The sequence below is a fragment of the Petaurus breviceps genome, unplaced genomic scaffold (assembly GCF_028583685.1).
Source record: "Petaurus breviceps papuanus isolate PSGF00001 unplaced genomic scaffold, PetGlider_PUasm1.0 90897, whole genome shotgun sequence".
Lineage (NCBI taxonomy): Eukaryota > Metazoa > Chordata > Mammalia > Diprotodontia > Petauridae > Petaurus > Petaurus breviceps.
In genome coordinates, this window is record NW_027187374.1 from 7,935,453 (window position 1) to 7,957,707 (window position 22,255).

General features: G+C 36.3%; 1 protein-coding gene across 7 annotated transcripts in view; it reads left to right on the top strand.

The window, feature by feature from the left end:
* Positions 1–22,255, top strand: part of ITSN1 (intersectin 1) — a 327,970-nt gene that overhangs the window by 105,671 nt on the left and 200,044 nt on the right. For all 7 annotated transcript variants that reach the window (XM_069074954.1, XM_069074950.1, XM_069074953.1 and 4 more), the window contains 3 exons: positions 3,277–3,340; positions 8,791–8,928; positions 11,672–11,790. In XM_069074954.1, the coding sequence (XP_068931055.1) occupies positions 3,277–3,340; positions 8,791–8,928; positions 11,672–11,790 (321 nt within the window). The remainder of the gene's footprint in view (positions 1–3,276; positions 3,341–8,790; positions 8,929–11,671; positions 11,791–22,255) is intronic.

The following is a 22,255-nucleotide window of genomic DNA, read 5'->3' on the forward strand; positions in this document are numbered from 1 at the left end:
ATCAAATTACATTACTATTACACTTTTGTCATTTCTTACAGCACAGTAGTATTCCATCATAATCATGTGCTGTAGCTTATCCAATCATTTCCCAATTAATGACCATTCCCTAAGTTTCCAGTGCTTTGCCACCACAAAAAAAAAATCTGCTATAAATATTTTATACATATAGTCCCATTGCCTTTTTTAAAAATCCTTTTTGGGATATTAGTAGTATTGATAGGTCAAAGGGTATGCAAAGTTATATAGCCCTTTGGATATAGTTCCAACTTGTTCTCCAAAATCACTGGACCAGTCTCTCATAAACTCCTAAGAGGTCTTCTTATTTCAATTCTTCCTTCACTCCATCCATAGTAATCTACTTATGCATACAAACTCACATTTACTTTGCTTTAGGAAAAAAACAGCAACCCTGTAATTTTAGTGAATAGCTAAGAAGAGCCAGCAAATTAATAACTAATAGAGACTGAAGTTCTTAAAAACTGCGTGCTATTTGAGAGCTGGCTATCAATCTTTTACAAGCACACTATGGGAAAGAATCCTTAATTATGTACATCAGAGATTTCTGAGTATCTAGATTAATTAACTGTTTCTTATCATTATAAATCATCAAATTTTGGCTAAATCAAGCATTTATTAAGTGCTTATTATGTGAAGTCTTCTGGGGTTACGAATACCAAGAGTGAAACAATACCTGCAGTCATTCTAGTTAGGGAAACAAGGCATATTTGTTTATGTGTATATGTATAAGTGGATATATATATATACATATATAATATATGTATTATATAGACACACATAGACATACACATGTATGTATATGCATGTATTGCACATAAACATATATAAATATTTATGGAATAAGTATGGAGAGAATATAGGGAAGGGTTTCATGTACAAGATGGTGCCTGAGCTGATTTCTCATAAGAAGGGAGGTATTATTTTAGGAATGGGTGATAACCAGTACAGAGGCATGGAGATGGGAGATTATGTGTCTCAAGAAACAGGAAGAAGGCCAGTCTGGATAGATCCCAGAGTGCAGGGTGCTTTCTACCATGAAGTAGAAAGACAGATTGGGGCCAAGTTGTTAAGGACTTTAAAAACTAAACAGAGGTTATATTTGGTCCCAGAGGCAATAGGAAATCACTATAGTTTATCAAGTAGGGTCATGTGTATTTAAGCTGTTCCTAGGGAAAACCTTTTTGGCAGCTGTATGGAAAATTGATTAGTGTAGATAGAGACTTTAGGTAGGGAAATCAATAGGGAAACCATTGCAATAGCCCTGGTGAGAGTGATAATCTGAACTTAAAGAAAATCAGCTTGACAGCAATGTATCAAGTAGATTGGAATGGGAAAGACTTGAGGCAGGGTGACTAGTTAGAAGGCCAGGAAAATGACGTTGCAGGCCTGAGCTATTGTGGTGGCTATTTGAGTAGAAAAAAGTGATCAGATAGGGGAGATAGTGTTGAGGTAGAAATGTTTAAATTTTGCCACTGCTTAGTTATTTCTTGTGAAGGAAAGTGAGGAACTGAGTATGTGAGAGATTGGAAAGAATGGTGGTGTCTTCAACAGAAATAAATTTGAGGTTTTGATGCAGTTAGTGAATTCTTTTTTTTCCCCCACATGGTAAGGTTAAGATATCTCTGGGAGATCCAGTATGGAAACACCCAAATGCTGATGTGGGACTGAAATTCAGAGGAGAGATTGGAGGAGGATGTGTAGAGATTTTCGTAGAGATGATAATTAAATGTTTGGTAGCTCATGAAGCCTCTAAGAGACAGAGAAGAAAGGATCTGGGAAAGAAATTTGGGTCCTGAGTGATAATGACAATGAGCCAGCAAAGGAGATTGGAAGAAGAACGGTCAAGATAGGTAGGATGACCAGGAGGGAATAGAATCATGAAAACTCAGAAGGGAGAAGTTATCCAGGATGGTAGGTTGGTCAGCAGTGTAACATGAAGCAGATGGGTCGAGAAGAATGAGGACTGAGAAAAGACTATTAGATTTTGTAAAGAGATCATTGACAACTTTGGAGAGAAAAGTTTGAGTTGGGTGATGAACTTAAAAGCCAAATTACAGAAGATTAAATTAAAGTAGAAGAAGTGATAGAGACAACAAAGCAGACATCTTTTTCTAGATGATAGCTCTCTGAGGATGGTCATCAAGGAAAGGTTTTTTAAATATGGGGAGACTTGGGCATATTTGAAGGCAATGGTGAGACAGGAAGGAAATATTAGAGTGAGAGAGTGGATACTCTGTTGGAAAAGATGAAAAGGAATGGTACCAGGAGCATGTACAGGGGTTGACCATGACAAGGAGAAGAGCCTCCTTAATATAAGAGACTGGAGGGAAAGGAGGAGAGAGTAGGGAATGATATCAAGAAATTTTGAGATGAAGAAAAGAGGAAAAGAAGAATGGCTTCACTTTTCCCAGTAAAGTAAGAAGGAAGTGGTCATCTGAGAGGGTGTGGAGAAGAGGAAGTGGTGTGAGAACCATGATGAAAAAAAAAAGAATTGAAGTGGCTTCTGTGGTCATAAAGTAGGCAATCAGTTAAAAATATTAAGATTTTTTAGCTGTAGTAGATCAGTTGAAATGGTATAACATTTATGCTGTACCAGTCAGTATGGTTGTATGATTTTATGTCTATTTTTCAACAGTAGGAGTGGATGAGACAGATGGTTGGTTGTAATCCTGGGTTGGGGTTTGGCAAGGGATGAGTATAAATAGAACAAGAGGCCACAGAATTTGAGAAAGGAGGACAGTCTGGAGTTGAATTGGTTAACTCTAGGGTTGTGATTGGAAAGAGAGAAAAGTGAAATCAGAGCTGGAGTAATGGCCCAAGAAAGTATTGGGCAGTGGGGTAGAGGAATTGGAAATCTTGATCAAGCTAAAGAATAGGTTTAGGAGAAGTTAAGGTATAGGGAATATACTTATAGAATATAGTAAAAAAAAAATAATATACTTATAAGTAAGGTATAGATGGAATAATAGGAGACTATATGTAGATAATGGAATGTCAATTTTTCCCAAGGAAGAAATAGGTTAAATTTTTAAATTCTAAACTTTTAAAACTACTATGTCCATTTTTCCATTGGTAGTCAATTTTTCATTTTACTGATATTTGATTTCTTTTCTGTTCTGTTTCCTAGTATATATACTAAAATCATTATAATTGGTTCAAATAAGACTGAACAGTATCAATATGCAGAGCACTGACTTTTGCCTAAAGTGAACAACCACTGATTCATCCTGTTAACTTTTTCCTGGTATCTGTTAGGTCCCCAAGCAAGAACTATTCTTATGCAATCAAGTTTACCACAGACTCAGCTGGCTACAATATGGTAAGAAATTAAAAGTGTTTTTATTCTCAGACATAGTTACTCTCATAAGTTTTTTAGATTAACCTTTTGTTAGGTTTAGATAGAGATTGAGTGTGCTGAAATTCAAATACTGTTTTTGGTTTCTTATTATTTTGTTTTTCAAGTGGATGTTAACCAGTGAGATTTCAGTGTTGGAGATGATTGAAATACATAGTTTTGTAGTGACTTGTACATGGAAATAGAATCTATCATATGAGCTTATGTGCTGAATAAGTCATTCATACATATCTTGTGTTTATTTCCTACAGTGGACATTAATTTGGTCTGTTCTATTTTGTGTCAAATTCCAGTCACCTGCTTCTTGATGCTATGAATGGTAAAATACCAAAGGTGCCTGTTATTAATCACATTATATACTCACACCTTAGAAGCATGAGCTACTTATATACATATATGGGGACTCTTAGCTTGTTGTTGATAGCTTTTGAAGCCCAGGCCCCATCCAGGCTTTGTAGAAGCATGCTTTTAGAATTATTTACAATATTCTTGTCTCTATTTCAAATTGATAAAAGAATATTACGCATCATTCTTCTACCAAATATAACTTTAAAATATATCATACCAGTTGTGCAGGGAGGGCTGTGTCTTTCTTGCCTATTTACCTGCCTTAGCTAAAGCAGTGCTAGTGTTAGTGTTTTCCTTTGGGGAAAGAAGGCAAGGGCATGCCTTTTCATAAATGGTTCTACGTCACTTTAAAATGGGTTCCTGAGGACAAATTAACTACAAAGTTTACATATAATAAAAACCTAATGTGATTTTAAAATCAATTTGGGGTTCCAGAAGCAACTGGAGAGTGAAGCAAAGTGTTCTTGATTTATGGCATGGAGATAGTTCAGTGTTCCAATGTAGCATTCTCCAATTCAAACATTCTAAGTTTGAATCTTAGTCACCCATTAACGTGAACCTGGCATTTGCTGTGCATAGTTCTTCAGTGTTTTGTCATTTAGACTCCTGAAACTGCAGTGGAAAGTTGCTTTACTGTAGTAATCAATCTGTTTGCTGTCATTGTGAAATTTCACTTCTAAAAATTAACAAATGGTGGTGACATTATAATTTTAGAGCATCCATGTTCTCCTCATAGTGGATCAGCCTTCCAGTGGCAGAAGGAATCATCCTTCCTCTGTGATTCTTGTTCATCTCCTTCCATATATAAATCCTCTGCAGGGATCCCACTTGCTGCATACCTTTGTCTATGTCCCTTAACATTCCTGAGAAAGGACTTTGGTATAGTGAACAGTATGCTGGGCTGAACAGCAGGAAAAGCTTGAAAGAACAAGTCATTCACCAGTAGATAAATGTCAAAGTATGAGAACAAACAATTCTCAAAAGAAGACTTGCAAACTATTAATAACTATATGAAAGAATGCTCCAAATCATCAATAATAAGAGAGATGAAAATCAACAATTCTGAGGTTTTACCTAACAGCTAGAAAACTGGCAGTGATGACAAAAGACAAAAATTGTCTCTGTTGGAGGAGGTATAGGAAGATGTATACTCTAACACTATTGGTGAAAGTATGAATTGGAACAACTGTTGTGTAAAGCATTTTGGAACTATACAAAAAAAAGTAAATGAAACATCTATAACCTTTGACACAGAGGTCCCATTGCTTGGCATATACGTTAAAGATTCAGAGGCACAGGGTGCAGTAAAGTGCTGGCCCCGGAGTCAGGAGGTCCTGAGTTTGGTTCCGGCCTCAGACACTTAACACCCACACAAAAAACTAGCTGTGTAACCTTGGGCAAGTTACTTAACCCCAACTGCCTTCCAAATGACAAAAAAAAAAAGATTCAGAGGCAGAAGGGTCACATATGCACCAAAATATTCATAGTTACAAAGACCTGGAAGCAAAAGTACATAGCCATCAATTGGGGAATGGCTAAACAAATTATAGAACAGTAGTATAGTGGAATGTTCTTAGTACTCTTTGAGAAACAATGGATTGGTGGAATTCAGAGAAGCATGGGAAAAGTTACATGAAGTGATTCAGAGGAAAACATACATGAAGACTGCAACAGTGTATATGTGAAAAAAAAAATAAACTGAATGCTGTGTAATTATGGTAACAACTGAGTTTGGACCTGGAAAAGGATTGAAAAAATGCACCACCTTTCCTTCCTTATAGAAATGGGACTATGGGTATGGGATATTTTGTGTATAGTCAGTACAATCAGATAGTTGTTGCATTAATTTTGTTAAACTGTTTTGGTTATTTCTCACTGTGCTTGGGAGGAAAAGAGATATTTTCAGAAATGGGTAAAATTAATGTTTTAAAAATAAAATGAGGGGAAATGAGACTGTTTGACCTGAAATCTCTTCCAGCTCTAAAGTATCTAAATCTGTTATTTTATGATTGCATGACCCTTCTGTTTTTGGAGTAACCAACAAAATATCAGGAAAAGGGGCTAACTATACCCAGAATCATACAATTTTTAGGCTAACTATAAACATTAACTATTGATACTCTATATGTTACACTTTGTTTACGAATCAGCAAGTTGATATGTTACTAGAAGATTTGAACCACATTAATATTTACATTCATCCTTAATGAACCCAGAAGATATAAAGGCAACATTAGTCGTCTTTGAACATTTCAAACTGAATGAAATATCTTAAGCTGAACATGTTTAAAATTCCCCTTTCCCAGACTTCTCTATTTCTTCAGAAGAATCACCATCCTTCAAGTCTCTCAGGTTTCTAATCTTGGCATTGCCCTGAACTTTTCGTCTCACATATCCAATTAGTTGTCAAATCTTGATGTTTCTACCTTCACAACATCTCTCAAGTTCAGTCTCTTTTCTCCATTCATCTGGCTACCGTCTTAGTTCAGACCCCCATCAGATTTTGCCTTGGTTATTTGCAGTAACCTTTTACTTAATCTCTTTGCATCTGAACCCCTCATCACTACAGTCCATTCTACACGCTGCTGCCAAAGTAATTTTTCTTAAACTATTGACCATCTAACTCTCCTCTGCCAATTCCAGTGGCTTTCTATTGCCTCTTTGACAAAATAGAAACTCTTCTGTTTAGTTTTTAAAGCCCCATGCAAACTGCTTCAAACTATCTTTCTAGCCTCCTTGAGTATTACTTCCTTTCCAGCATACTGCAGTCAAGCCAAATTGGACTTCAGTATGGTTCTCAAACATGACATTCCATCTACCACCTCTCTGCCTGTGCTCTGGCTGTCTCCTATGCCTGCCATACACTTCCTTCTTAGACCTCACAAAGTCTCTTTCTATCTTTTAGGATGGAGCTCAAGCACCATTTCATGCATGAAACCTTTCCTGATCTCCCCAACTGCTAGGGCCCTCCCTCCTACACTACCTTATATTTAATAGCTTTATATATATTTATATTTGTTAACTTTATATTTATGTAATATATACTTTTAGTGAACTTGTCATGTCATATTATAATGTACGCTCATTGTAAGAATGTTATATTCTTTGTACTTGTGTCCAGAGGCACTGTGAATGGCACATAGTAGGTACTTAATAAATACTTATTAATTAATAAAGAAGTTACAGTTAATGGGGTGGCTAGGTGGCACAGTGAATAGAGCACTGGCCCTGGAGTCAGGAGGACCTGAGTTCAAATCCTGCCTCAGACACCTAACACAAAACTAGCTGTGTGACCTTGGGCAAGTCACTTAACCCCAATTGCCCCTCCAAAAAAAAAAAGTTACAGTTAAATAGAAAATTTCATAAGGATTTCCTCACTTAGGAACTTATATCCTTATATACCCGAAGTTAGAAATATTTTATAGTGCAATTGTTCATCTTACCTTGCATTATTCATGGTGAGCATACAAAAATGATCATTATGAAGACATATACCTCATAGGCCAACACCTATGGTATAGGATAAAGAGATAGATTCTGTTAAGAACTTGACCAGCTGCTCCCAACCATGTTAGTATGGACACTGGTCATTAGTGACTTCAATGTGAATTCATTTTAGTTTAGTGTTTGAGGGCCTGCTGCTTAAAGGCCCCAGAGGTCCAAAGTCACAATAGCCCCTGCCATTAAGGAATTTGCATTCTACTGGAGACACAATATTTGCACAGATAAATGAAGATAAAGATAATTTGATGAGGTAGAGAGCAGGGAGGGGTAGTGGAGAAATGAAGGGGTTCAGGAAAGGCTTCCATAGGACATGACATTTGAGTTGAACCTTGAAGGAAGCTAAGAATTTTGAGAGGTGGAGGGAGAGAGGGGATACATTCAAAGCAAGGGGGAGAGCTTTTGCAAAGCCATGGAGGGACAAGGTAGAATGCTGAGTTTAGGAAAGAAGTTAGCCAATTTGACAGGGTGGGTAAAATGTTCTGAAGGGGAACAAAGTTAAAGAAATGGATGGCAAAAAAAAAAAAGTTAGAAAATTTGGTCTGGATTAGGACTGCCAGAGCTGCCAAAGGCTTAAATAATAGTAACAATAATAAAACTAACAACTATTATTTAGTGCTTTAATGTTTGTAAGGCATTTTGTATATATAGATATATAAAAGAGATTTTATAGATGATTGTGTATTTGTGTATAGCAGCTTCATCTTGTGTAGAAGAGAGATAATAATTAATAGCTGCTTACCAGCCACATGGGGCTAATTGTAAGGTGGAAAAGAGAGAGATATGTGTACATGCATATATACAAAAGATATGCACACATTCTATAATATACATCATGTATGTGTATTTTTATATACATGATAATACACATGAGACTCATACATTATATTTTACATATAACATAGACTATATTAGATATAATTATTTGTATATAAAATATATACAATGTATAATGTGTAACATATACACTAGATATAAGATTTTTGTACATATAATATCTATAATATATATGCATACAATGTGTATATTATATAATGTAGATATGCGCACATATAGACATTTGTATATTTATGCACACATATAGACATTTCTTATGCACACACACATTTTTTTTTTGTCTTGCAATAGCCCTGTGAGGTTGGTAAGCTGCTGTTATTATCCTTCTTTTTTATATGACAAAGCTGAGATAGGCCACCTATCTGGGAAGTGTCCATGGCAGGATCTGATACTAGACTGATCTGACTCCCAGCACAGATCTTTGTCCTCTACACCATGTTGTCACTCAGTAGCCTGACATTTTTCTCTTCAAGAAGAAAGGCATAAAAATGACTTGGAGAAAAGACATTTGAATCTTTAGGAATGCCTTTGGTGGGGGATATTTTCAAATATATTGGTATAGTATTTGAGAATATTCAAAATGGAAGACCTAAGCACATTGAGTTTTAATTTCACTTGTTGGTATTGAAGACAAAAATAAGAAAGGTTTTTTTTTTGTTATACTAATAAAGTAATTGAGTTTTAATAAAAGATTGTAATGAGGACACTTTTAATGTTTTGTTCAATAGGAATCTTTCAGATATTGATCAAGATGGAAAACTAACAGCAGAAGAATTTATTCTGGCAATGCACTTAATTGACGTGGCTATGTCTGGCCAACCCCTGCCACCAGTACTGCCTCCAGAATATATTCCTCCTTCATTTAGGTAAGACCAATATGGCTCTCTTCTTGTGTTTCAAACTTTGCTACTTGAGTATTTTTAATAATTACTACTTTCAATGGTGTTTTCTCAGTTCTCATCCTCCTTGACCTTCCTGAGACTTTCTTGTCTGAAGTCAGCATGGAGTAGTGGACAGGGTCCTGGACTGGAAGTTAGTAAGCACTGAGTGCAAACCTTACTTCAGACACTTACTAGCTATGTGACATCCATGTCTCACCCCTTTCAAGCTATTCTGGGTCTTCTTCTCTTGCTACATTCTCTTTCTTGGTGATCTCATGAGCTCCCATATGTAGTTTTATCTCCGTGTGTATCTCTTCCAAATCTCTCTATCTCTCTCTTAATCTATCTCAAACCCTATTCTCTTTTGAGCCCCTGCCTTCTCTCCATTCATGCAATAGCCACCATAGGTCAAACCTTCATCACCTCTCAGCTGGACGACTGTAGTAGATTCCTAACTGATCAACCTGTATTCAGCCTCTCCCTTCTCTAATCCAATCATACAGAGCTACCAAATTTGATATTGCTAAATCACAGGCCTAAACCACGTCACTCCTCTGTTCAAAAAGTTCTGGTGGCTTCCTGTTCCTTTAAGATATAATACATATTTCTTTGTCATTTAAAGTCCTTCACAATCTGACTCCAACTTTTCTTTCCAGACTGATGTGACATTTCTCCTTTACATTCTCTGCAGTCCTCCCAAATTGGACTTCTTGCTCTTCCTCATACATGGCTTTCCATTTCCCATCTCTATGCCTTTACGTAGAAATTTCACTGCAATTCACTGTCATTATAATTGTTTCACTACTAATTTTGTCTAGAAGTACTTGAAATGCTTTCCCTTCCTTTGCTTGGAACCCCTACTTCCCTTCAAGACTCAACTTAAGTGTCACTTAAAGCCAACTTATAAGGCCTTTCTTGCTTTCCACTGTTGTTAGGACTCTATCCTTAAAATACCCTTCTGTCTGTATTATCTGTGTACATGTTGTTTCCCTCCAGTAGAATGTAAGATCCTTGATGGAAAGGACTATTTTGTTTTAGTCTCTGTGTCTTCAGCATATGCCAAGTGCTTAAAAATGTTTGCTCAGTTGAATTGACTGTGGGCAAATAACTTAAACTCTGCCAGTCTCAGTTGCCTCATCTGTAACATGGTGACAATAATAGTACTTACCTCACTGGGTTCTTAAGAGGATCAAATGAGATGGCATAGACTAAGTATTTTATAACCCTTAGAGCACCGTATGGCAATAACTAGCATTTTTATAATGCTTTAAGCCACTTTACTTGTGATGTCATCTAATCCTCACAGAAGCCTAGGAGGAAGGTGCTGTTGTTATCCTCATTTTACAGATGAGGAAACTAAAGCTCAGAGAGGTAGAATGATTAACCCTGGGGAAATTAGGTTAAACAAACATCTATCAACTCTATAAATATGGGTTATTATTATTATTTTTGTTATTATATTTTGTTGTGAGAAGTGAATGCAAGTTTAAAATAAATCCTAGTTGTTGTAGGATTACATTAATTCGTATCCTTCTACATTAATCCCTAACAGTCTTGTTTTACAGAATACCTTTGCTCTTTCACTGTAATTTTTCTACTTTATTTCTCACCGAAAATTTATGTGAAAATGAGTTAAGGAATTACAAGAAACTCTTTACTGTCATTTGCTCTCCTCCTCCAGAATGTAGGTTAATCCTTTTACTGCATTCATTGTATAAATTAGTACAAAGGGTAGAATAAAACAGTGAGAATTAGAATCTCTGAAAAATTTCTGATTCTAATAGACCTTTTAATGTGTGACTTTGAGAGTTAACAGTTTTTTTTTTAAGTAACCTTTCCAAATATACTTGAAAATTATTTTTCCTAAGATGTTTTTAACCCTCTTCCTTATTAGTGCTACACTGATCAAATAGTAAGGAAGGTCAGTAGACTGATAATGCACTGGTTCATTGTTTGTAGTTCCATTTTCATTAAAATTCTAAACTTCTTATGCAGGTTTAGAGCTGTGATTTGATAAATTTCTTGACTGTATAGTATACATTTTTTCCCCTTACAAAATGGGAAGTGAGTAGAGCAAATGTCACCAAAACTACTACTTTTCCTCAATTATACATGGAATTTGCTGTGTTATATGCACCATGCAGCTGATTAGTGTGAATATTTGTGGTCATGATAATTAAGTTCTAGTGTCTAAGGTAGATTTTGTCCTGATTCGTTTTGTATAAATAACCTTTTCACTCTATGCCTCAATTTTCCAATATTTAAAACAGAACTGATATCTATTTCCTTCTCTACAACTGTCTCTGAAGAAAGAAAAATTGTGGGAGATGAGCAAGACTGAGAGTCATTTTTGTATTTTTCTTTATTTCATGGGTTTGATGGCCAGAGAATTCATTATCTTAGCCTCTACTCACATTGCATTGATGGTCCTAGGAAAGCAGACCCAGTTCATTATTGAGATTAAAGCCTTTCCAACATACAAGATTGTATGATTATAGAGCTAAATCTGGAAGGAACCTAAAAGGGTATCAAGTCCGGTGATTCTTTTCCTGGGGCCTAGGACATTTGACTTGTTTTTTTTTCCTCTTATATTTTGATAACTGTATTTCAATATAATTGGCTTCCTTGGTGATCTTGTATATTTTACTCTTTCTCACTTAAAAAAATATTAATTCTGAACAGTTAATCTTGGAAAGAAATAATTATGAATGACTTTTTGTACTTGCAGAAGGGTTCGCTCTGGCAGTGGCATATCTGTTATAAGCTCTGTATCTGTTGACCAAAGGTTACCAGAGGAACCAGTGTTAGAAGAGGAACAGCAGCAACAGCTGGAAAAGAAATTACCTGGTGAGTTGGTTTTTACATTTTAATTGTGTTACATTATCTTTAAAAGTATGTTTTGAAGTACAGATGAAAACAAATTTTTTTTTTAAGTGAGAGTAGTCAAGAGGAAAACTTTGAAGTATGAAGGAGAAGGATGAGAGATGGAAACATTAGTTATTTTAGGGTGTCAGTATACTAATCTCCTTTTACTTGAGGTCTTAGGCTGAAACTTTGGATTTACAATAGAATTTATAGTAAAATTGAAGGTAGTTGCTAATGTAACAAGTGCTGTATATAGTCAGGAAGCCAAATCAGTAAGCTTTCATTAAGCTCTTACTATGTCTCAGGTATTCTGCTAAGCCCTAAGGATACAAATAGAAGCAAATGGAAAGACAGTCCCTCCCTTCATGGAACTTATATACTAAAGAGGGAAGCCAACACTTAGGGGCACTGGCAAGTCGTAGGGCGGTGGTAAAGGGAAAGGGGTAACTACATGAAATCAGTGTGGCAGGTTAGGAGAAGGAGGAAGAGTCCCAAGTGAGTTGAGGTGAAAACGAGGCAGAACTTGGCTGGTGTCCTTCATAAAATGATAGTCCTGGGAGGAAGTCACCATTGAGGTGATTTGGTCCCCAAAATGGATATTTCCCATGTTGGCATTGTGTCAGGTACAGCAAAGTAAATGGAGTCTGGAGAGAGTTGAGACAAAGCATGACTGGAGTCCCTCCTAATTAATGAAATTTTTTCAATTAATGTTTATTACTTCCTATAATGTATAGGCACTAGGGAACATTCAAGGATAAAAGAATTTGTTAGTTCTTGCCCATGAAGAAGCTTATAATAGAAGTAGGGTTGGTAGAAATTGATTGGGCTGCTATTTGCATGTCATCTCCAGATTTGAAAATTAGGAAGATAAGCACCTTTTAGAGAACAACCACCTTTCATTAGTTCCCTCTTGCTTATACAGTGAAATATTTGTCTTATTCAAAGTCTGCTACATTTAGGCTCCATCCATGTCTTTCCAAGATGAGATGATAGCTAGTAGGGATGAACAGATCAAGTCAGAGTTTTTTGAGGACTGGAGAGAAATGGGCATGTTTGTAGGTAAGAAGAAATGGAATCCCTTTTCAGGTGGAGGGGGGGTCAGCCTTCACAAGAAGGGCCATCTCTTCTTGTGAGAAAGGGAGGGAGGAGGGGAGATAGTGACAGTAGGCCCCTGAGTGATATGAGATGAGAAGGCAGGGATAAGAGAGAGTTCTTAGCAAATGGCCACAATTATTTGGCAAGGTTCTCAGATGAAAGGGATGGGGAAGGGGAAACATGGGATGTTTGAGGAGGGAATGAAAAAGTTTGGAAACAAAATCTGCCATGATGAGTGGGATAATGAGTTGATTAGGGAGGTATAAAAGGATTGCTTTGTGGCAGTGAGGGCCCAGTTGAAATTATGTAACAGATTCATAGAGGACACAGTCAGCATACAACTTAGTGATTTTCTTCAGCTTTGTTGAGCAGCATGTAGATAAGAAGGAAAGTGGTGGTGAGCAGTTGGTGTGAGCAATGTAAGACTTGGGCTTGGCAGGGGTATTTGGGCAACAAGACAAGTGAGTACTCAAGGAAAGAACACAGCAAGAGCTGTAATGGGTTCACCAAGAAATCACTATGAGAAAGGGAGAAGTGAAAGAGTCACCCCATTATAGGTGTGATGGCCTGGGAAAAAAACTAAGGTATCAAAGGATTAGAGATCACTGTGAGTATTTGCAGGTGACATGATGAGATAAGGCAGAGGGAGAGGTAAAATGACCACAGATTGTGATCTGATGAGGGAATTTCTTGGTTTTTGTATATGGAAGTGGTTTCTTTATTTTTTTTAAGCAATTGGGGTTAAGTAACTTGCTCAAGGTTACATGGTCAGTTATTTCTGGGTGTGGTGCTAAGTATCTGAGCCCGGATTTGATCCCCAGGTCATCCTGACACTGGAGCCAGTGCTCTTACTCACTGAGCCACCTGGCCACCCGGAAGTGGTTTCTTTCTGGGTAATGGCAAGATCATTTGTATGACCATCTCTGTCTGTTGCTGAGATAAGTCATGGGAAATGAGTAAGTTGAAAAACTGGGAGGTTAGGGTTTTTGATTGAGTACCAGTATGTTTGTTGAAGTCCCCTAACATGAGGGGCAAAATTGAAGTGAATAGAAAGACTGTCAGCCAGGCACTGAGCTTATTGAATAAAGAAAGGGTGGGTCTTGGGGCGGCTAGGTGGCACAATGAATAGAGCCCCGGCCCTGGAGTCAGGAGGACCTGAGTTCAAATCTGGCCTTAGACACTTAACACTTACTAACTGTGTGACCTTGGGCAAGTCACTTAACCCCAATTGCCCTGCCTTCCCCCCTCCAAAAAGAGCAAAAACAAAAAATTAAAAAAAAAAAAAAGGATGGGTTTTAGAGGACCATAAGCCACAGCTACCAGAATTTTGATTGGGTAGTAGATAAAGATTTAGTGAATGTCAAAGTAGGGGAGGTTATTAAGTGATGGCAGTAGGAGAAACTCACAGTGGTTAAGAGAAGGCAATGAGTATTCCAACCTCCAACCCAACCCCCCACACATATTTATTGACCAATGAGTTAAAAGGAATGTAACCATTAAAAGTACAACCATTGCTGGAAAAGGAGTCTGGGGAAGCTGTGTCATCAGGAGGGAGCCAGTTTTCTGTGAGAACTAGTATATGGAAGGAATGGAAAAGAAAATATTTAAGATGCAACTAAATTTGTTACCTATGGAATTGATATTCCAGAATATGCAGTGGAAGGGGTGGGGCATATATGTGTGTGTGAGAGGTAGGAATAAGATAGTGAAAAATGAGAATGCAGGAGTTCAGAACCCATTCTGAATAATATGGGCAGAATTACATGGGGAAGGTGTGGCCTAGTGAGAGTTTCTTAATCATTGAAGAATGATTTTTGGTAGATTTTGAACCTTCCTATGGGGTTTGGCTTCATTATGGCATTAGGCAGCTCAGTCTCTCTCTTTTTAAAAAATCTAGCTAGCTAATGGTTTATCTATCTTATTTTATTTTTTAAAAAACCTCATAGTTTTATTTATTGATTCAATATATGTGGGCTTTTTCATTTTGTTTTTTGCTTTCATTTCTGTTTATGTCTTCTTTGATTTTCACAATTTCTATTTTGGTATTAAATTGAGTTTTTAAAATTTGATGTTTTTCTCATTTTTTTGGTTGCATACCCAATTTGTTGGTCAACAGATACTGATATTGATAAAAATATTTAGAGATAAAAAATTTTCCTTGAAGGACTGCTTTGGTTGTGTCTTTAAAAATTTGATATACTGTTTCATTGTGGTCATTATCTTTCATGAAATTATTTATGTATATACAACTTTTTCTTTGACCCACCTGTTAAACCATTAGGTTTAAATTATTTATTTATTTATTTAGGAGGGGGGAAGGCAAGGCCATTGGAGTTGAGTGATTTGCCTAAGGTCACACAGTTAGTAAGTGTCAAGTGTCTGAGGCTGGATATGAGCTCAGGTTCTCCTGACTCCAGGGCTGGTGCTCTATTCACTGTGACACCTAGCTGCCCCAATAATTTATTTTCTATTTAGTTATTAATCCCTTTTTCAATGGCCCTTTATTCAGTATAATTTTTTATTGCATTGTGGTCTATCAAAAATGTTTATTTTTTTTCTGCTTTTCCATAGTTTTTGAGATTTTTATCCCCTATCCATGTGTAGTTATTGTAAAAGTGCTTTGTATAGCTGGGAAACATGTATGCTCCTTTCTGTTCCCATTCAGTATCCTCCAGAAGTCTATCATATCTAACTTTTCTAAAAGTTTTCTAAAAGAAAATACTTCTTTGTTCTTTTTCTGAGTTAGCTTTATCTTGCTCTAGAAGGGTGTAATTTACTTTACTTTTCCTTTAAGTATTTAGATGCTATTCCATTTGATTCATACACATTTCAGTATTAATATTAATTCATTGTCTGTAGTACATTTCAACAAAATGTAGTTTCTCTTTCTATTTATTTTGAGTATATTTTTTTCTTTTGCTTGTTTGATATGATTGCTACCTCAGCATTTCTTTTTACTTCAACTGAAGCATAATAGATTTTACTAGTCTCTTTTTTTTTGTTAAACTCTGTGAACCCTTATGTTTCAGTTGCGTTTTTTGAAAACATATTGTTGGATACTGCTTTCTAATAATTTTTGCTAATTTATTTTTGCTGTTTTATTGATGAATAAATCTCATTGACATTCATAATTACGATAATTAATTCTGTATTTCCATCCATTTCATTCTGTTGTACTTTTCCCTCCCTTACTTTCTCTGGTCCCTCATTATAAAGAAGGTGCCAAGAGAGATATCTTGCACCAGTGGTTTAAGTTTGATACAGTCTACTTTTATTTCCCTGCCTTCATCTAGTGCCCAATCAAAATTTCTTAGCTTTTTCTTTTAAGCTTCTCTTTGTGATCCACCTCTTGTACTTAGAATTTTGTTTTGCTTGCTATTAACTCCTCTTTTATTCTTCCCTTTCTCTCTTTCCTTTTTCTTCCCTTTCCCTCCTATTTCCCTTTTGAGGGAAAATACGTATCTTTAGCTAGCTATGTGAATGTATTTTCCCCTCCATTGACCAGGTCAGATGAGAGTGATATTAAAATATCACCTGCTCTCCCCATGTCTTCCTCCTTATTTATATAGTCTCCTATTTGTGTTCCCAAATATATGAGAGAGTTTTCCCCACCCTTCCTCTCACTTTTCTCTCTCTAGTGTATTCCTTTTCCTCTCCCTTCTCTTTCTTCTTTTAAGATTATCAAAACATAATAGAACTACTCCCTTTCCCTATATCCAATGATTATAATTGGCTTCAGGGGACCCATGTATTATCTCCTAAAATTAGAGCATTATAATGGTAAGGGAATTTGAAAATCTTCCCTGCCCTTTGATGAGCCTCGCTTGGAGCCCAACAAGAGAAGTGATTTGGCCAGATGTCTGTGGGTCTGTTGAATTGTGTTATTTTCTCTGTATTTTTTTGTCTGCTTGTAACTTCTGTTTGTATTTTCTCTGAAGTTTAGAGTGCTAACTTTTTCCCCTGAACTAGGTAAATGATACATGTTTGATTAAGATTGTTAACCTCTTTTGAGTTGTTTTCCTTTAGAAAAGCAGATCAAAGAATCTGTGCTAGCAGCCATCCTGGGTATGCTAGGGTCCTTGCTGTTACATTCATAAATTTATTCTTGTTTAGTTCCTTATGATTACTTCCTCATGTGTACCTTTTTTGTTTCTCTTGACTCCTTTATTATATTTCAAAGGTTCTAGGTCCTATCAGCTCTGATCTTTTCATCAGGAATGCTTGGAAGTTTTCTATTTCATTAAAGATCATTTTTTTTGCCCTGTAGGTTTTTTTGCTTAGTTTTGCTGTATAAGTTATTCTTAGTTGTAAGCCTATACATTTTTGTCTTCCTGTCACCATTATGGCATAATTTTTTTTGTTCTGCTTGTTCTTCATGCTCATTTCCTGACTTCAGACTATATTAAGGCTGGGCTCTATGCACTTCTAGAGAGAGTGTTTCTGCTGAGCTCATGTTCTCTTGGGTCATGTTGCTGGTTTCTGGGGGTATTGTGTTATTCCAGGATCTCAAAGAATATTAAACTCAAACTCATTGCTCCAAAAAAGTATCCATTCCAGGGTGAAGTCTTATCATTTGCCTCCTGGTTTTTGTTTTGCAAGTTCCTGACCTTTAGGTCTGAACAACTTGTTAGCTTTCCCCTGATTGGAATTCCAGTTTTCCAACACTGCTCACTTCCTGGTTCCCCTGTCTCACTGTTCCTTTTTAATCTCCATTGCTAGTTCTTCATCTGTGTCATGACCAATGATCTTGGATGTCTCCCAAGACTCTGTCCTGAATTCCCTAATCTGTTTCCCCTGGTGATCTCATCACCTCTCATGGATTTAACTACACTTATGCAGATGATTCGTAGATATAGATGTAGATATAGACCTAGATACTACAGATACATATACATATATAGACATAGATACAGATACAGTATGGATAGATACTTATCTGGATAAGTATCTTTTATACTACACGCTCTTCCATGAATTCTGTAGTTCATCTACACTGGCCTGCTTACAGGTCTTCACATTACATGGCATTTCCTCTCTCTGTGCCTCTGCTCTATCTGTTCTCCATGCTTGGAATGCTTTGATGACCCTTGCCCCCTAGTCACTGCTTCTTAGTTTTTCCAACTTTCTTCAAATCCTACCTTCTACAAGAGGCCTTTTCCACCACCACCCCAATCTGCTAATGCTTTCCTGCTCAGTCACTGTCATCTACTCTGTATATACCTTTTTTCTTTGTATTTTATTTTTTGGAGGGGGGAAGGCAGGGCAGTTGGGGTTAAGTGACTTGCCCAAGGTCACACAGCTAATAAGTGTTAATTAAGTGTCTGAGACTGGATTTGAACTCAGGTCCTCCTGACTCCAGGGCTGGTGCTCTATTCACTGAACCACGTAGCTGCCCCAGTGCACTTTTTTTTTCTATTTAGTTGCTTATAATTTATCTCCCTCATTAGAATGTAAGCTCCTTGAGAGCAAGGATTGTGGTTTTTACCGTTTATATCCCCCATGCTTAGCGCAGTGCTTGGCACATAGTAAGAACTTTAATAAATGTTTATTGACTTGATTTGGCCCTGGAATCAGAGGATCTGAGTTCAAATCTTGCCTCTGGTGCTTAGTATCCATGTGACCTTGAAAAGTCATTTAATCTCCTGTGCCTCCATTTTCTTGTCTATAAAATGAGGAGGTTACACTATATATAATAGCCTTGAATACCCTTTCTAGTTCTAGATCCATTGTGCTAAGAATGTCTTATTCAAAATAGCTTCGAAATGCATAAAATATATGAGAGTTAATTTACCAAAACACATAAACACAATTCAGTGAATATAAATAAAATCACATAACATTTTTAAAGGAAAAACATTGCTCATGTTTGGGCTATGCCAATATATTTAAAATAATGATGGTACTTAATTTACAAATTTAGTACAATCACATTGCCAAGGGGATAATTCATAGAGCTAGACAAATTATTAACAAAATTTACTAAGATGAAGCAAAAGTTCTGAGATTCTCAAGAGGAAAATTGAAAAAGACGGGGAATAGTACTTCCAAACCTTATTATACTACAAAGCAGTAGTAATATCAAAACTGTTTGACCTAGGTTAAAAAAGAGTAAAACATACTATAGAAGGAATACTCAGACCCAGTCAAACTCAAGAACCTCCCAGTGTCTGATAAATTATACGTTCATTGGTGGATGGACTCTCTATTTTAATAAGAATTGTTAGGAAAACTAGTTTGACAGAAGTTAGTTTTACACCACAAGCTAACACCATACATAACAAACTCAAAATGGATATGTGCCCTGAATATAAAAAGTCATATCATAAAAAAGAATTTGAAGGAAATGATAAGTACTTTTATAGCTATGGTTAGGGGGAGAATTATGGTTTTCTTTTTTTTTTTACAGAATTTATTTATTTATTTTTATTTTTCAGCATTCATTTCCACAAGATTTTGAGTTCCAAATTTTCTCCCCATCTCTCCCCTACCCCCACCCCAAGATGGCATACTGATTACCCTTTCCCTCACTCAACCTCCCCTCTTACCCCCTCCCCCCTTACTTTCTTGTAGGGCAAGATGTATTTCTATACTTAGGGGGAGAATTATTAACCAAACAAGGGACACTGTCAATCATAAAAGATAAAATAACCTATTTTGATTGCATAAAGTGAAAAATTTCTGTACAAATAAAATCAACACAGCTAGCATAAGAAAGAAAGTTGTTAAGTTAGAAAAAAACATTTTTACATCAAATATTTCTAATAAGGGTCTCATATCCAAGAAATAGAGGGAACTAACACAAATATATTTTTTCTGACCATGTCACCTCTCCACATCCAGTTAGAGTTTAGTGTCTGTCTTGTACTTGTAGGATAAAATATAATCTCCTCTGCTTAGTATTTAAAACTCTTCCTCAAATGAACCTTTCTAGTCCTCTTACACATTTCTCTCTTTCACCTCTTCTTTGGTCTAGTCAAACTGTCTGTTTTGTTATTTCTCACACATGACATTCTGTCTCTTGTTTCCATGTATTGCACTATTCCCCATGCATGGAATGCTCTATATAAAATTCAGTTCAAATATCACCTTCTACAATGAAGCTTTTCTTGTTTTCCCCATTAGTATTCTCTTCTTAAAATTGCTTCCTCTCTTCCTTTTTGTATACCGTATATACTTATTTTTCACTTTTGTCTTTGTATCCCCATCACTTAACTCAATAAATGCTTATGATTGCTTTTGTTTCCTCTTGTGTTTGATTTCTGTTCTGCTCATTTTTAAAAAGAATTTTGCCTTGAGTACTCTGGCCTTAATTTTATTCTGGTTTCTTGTTTAAGAGTTTTATTTTTTTCTTTTTTCTTGTTTCATGATGTCTGAGGAGTTCATAAGATTTTATTTTCACAGAGTTAAGGTAACATTTTCTATTATGTTGCAATATTTGTTCAGTGTTCTTTATTTTCTTTCTGAAGTTTTACTCAGTTATTCCCTCTCTTTATATGATCTTCATATAATTTAGTTTTTATACCAACCTTTTCTCTTATATTAACTGTCACTCATTCACATTTGCCCTCTTCCTCTATTGCATGAGTCTCTTAGAGAGAGCTAATTGCATAGTCTCAGTTTCTTCATGTTGGGAAATGGAGGAGTCAACCAGGCCCAAGCCATTACTCAGAGTTATTTCAGGTAACAAAGGACTCCCACCTCTTCCTGCATTTCCACTCTGTTTCCCACAGGTCCAATCTTCATTGCCATTCAGCATATGCTTCTGAACATCTTTCATGTCTTCTCTTCTGCCCAAGTCAATCTGCTTTTCCATTCTTTGTCTCTTTGTCTCTCTCTGTCTGTCTCTCTCTCGAAAGAACTGAATAAAATGCATGTGTGTCACTCTTGGAGAGTTGATGGGATGTGTATTCATGCAGAGACACTGCCATGGCATTCCTTACCAGGTCCTGAACTATAAACCTACACACTTGCCTGTGGTCATGGTAGTGGATTCCAGGAGTAGGGGACACTGAATAAAACCTCTTTTAAAATTATTCCGTGTTAATTCAGGAAGTTTTACCTTGTATAGAGGTTGTCTTCCTATTTTATGTATCCAACTGTAATTGGTCTGTATGCAGTATGTAATCCCTTTATTGTGAAGTTTGGGGATTGGAAAAGATTACAGAAAACAGCTTTTCTTTAATTTTGCTGGAGTGATCTTCTGTGGTGTTTTATAAATGGATTTATGTTATAAATTGCTGTTCACTTTAGCTGCTGTGTCTGCCTGTGTAGCAGGGAGTGCAAGCATTTGGCATATAAAATGATATCTGAGCTTTTTTGGTCTTCTAATTGTGGCAACTGCTTTATAGTGGTTAACAGTATTTGCTAGCAATATCTTTTCCTATTTCTACTTCCCATTTTTTGAATAGGTCAGATTGAAGTTGTAACAATTATATTCGGTGACATCTTATATTCATTCTTTTGACTGGAGACAGACTGTTGCTCTGAGTAATAAAGTGATTGAACACAGACTCTGATAGGAATCCCATATGAGTTAGCAGTCTTTTCCTGTTTGTTAAAATGTAATGAGTTACTGTTTGATAATGCTTAGTGTTTGCCTTGTCCAGAATGTTCCAACACTTGCCTGGAAAGAGCATTCCTAATATATAGAGATAGAGCTTTGCTATACTTACTGTTTATAACCTCTGGTCTCTTCCATTTCTTAAACAGAAACTGTACTTCGTACTCTTTTTTTCCATCCTTCTCTGTGCCCATCTTTCAGTTTATGTTGCTAAGTAGCAAAGTATGCATTGTCTTGTTTTGAAGGATCTTTTCAAATTCTTCATAGACTTTTTTTACTTCTCCATTCTCAGCAGCAGATGTTCAAGCTCAAGTTGCAAATATCTTCATAGTGTTATTTTTTTTTTGTTAGTGCTCATGATAAGCACTGCAGGAAGAAATGGCCTAAAATCACTCGAAGTGATTTTATTGCCTTTTGGTCTGTCAGCTCTTTTGTTTGCTTCTTCAAGGCTAACCTGTGAGTCTTCCTTCCATTTAGCTGCAATTTCCTTTTGTCCTTTGGTGTCATAACATGGAATATCAGTGTAATTACTTCTTCTGATAGTCTGCCAATAGTTGTTGATCACTAGAGAGCACATTTAGAATAACTGTGAATCTTAGCACCCTCTATTAAATATTGAACTATTGAATGCTGTAAATAAATTGTAAATGTTTCTGATTTTAATTTCTGTGTTGTAAATCACTCAGATATGATGTAATGTGGTGTAGTGGGTAGAGGGCCAGCCTTGAAGTCAGGAAGGTCTTGGTTCTAGTCCTGCCTGTGATATGTTACGAGGTGTGACCTTGAACAAAT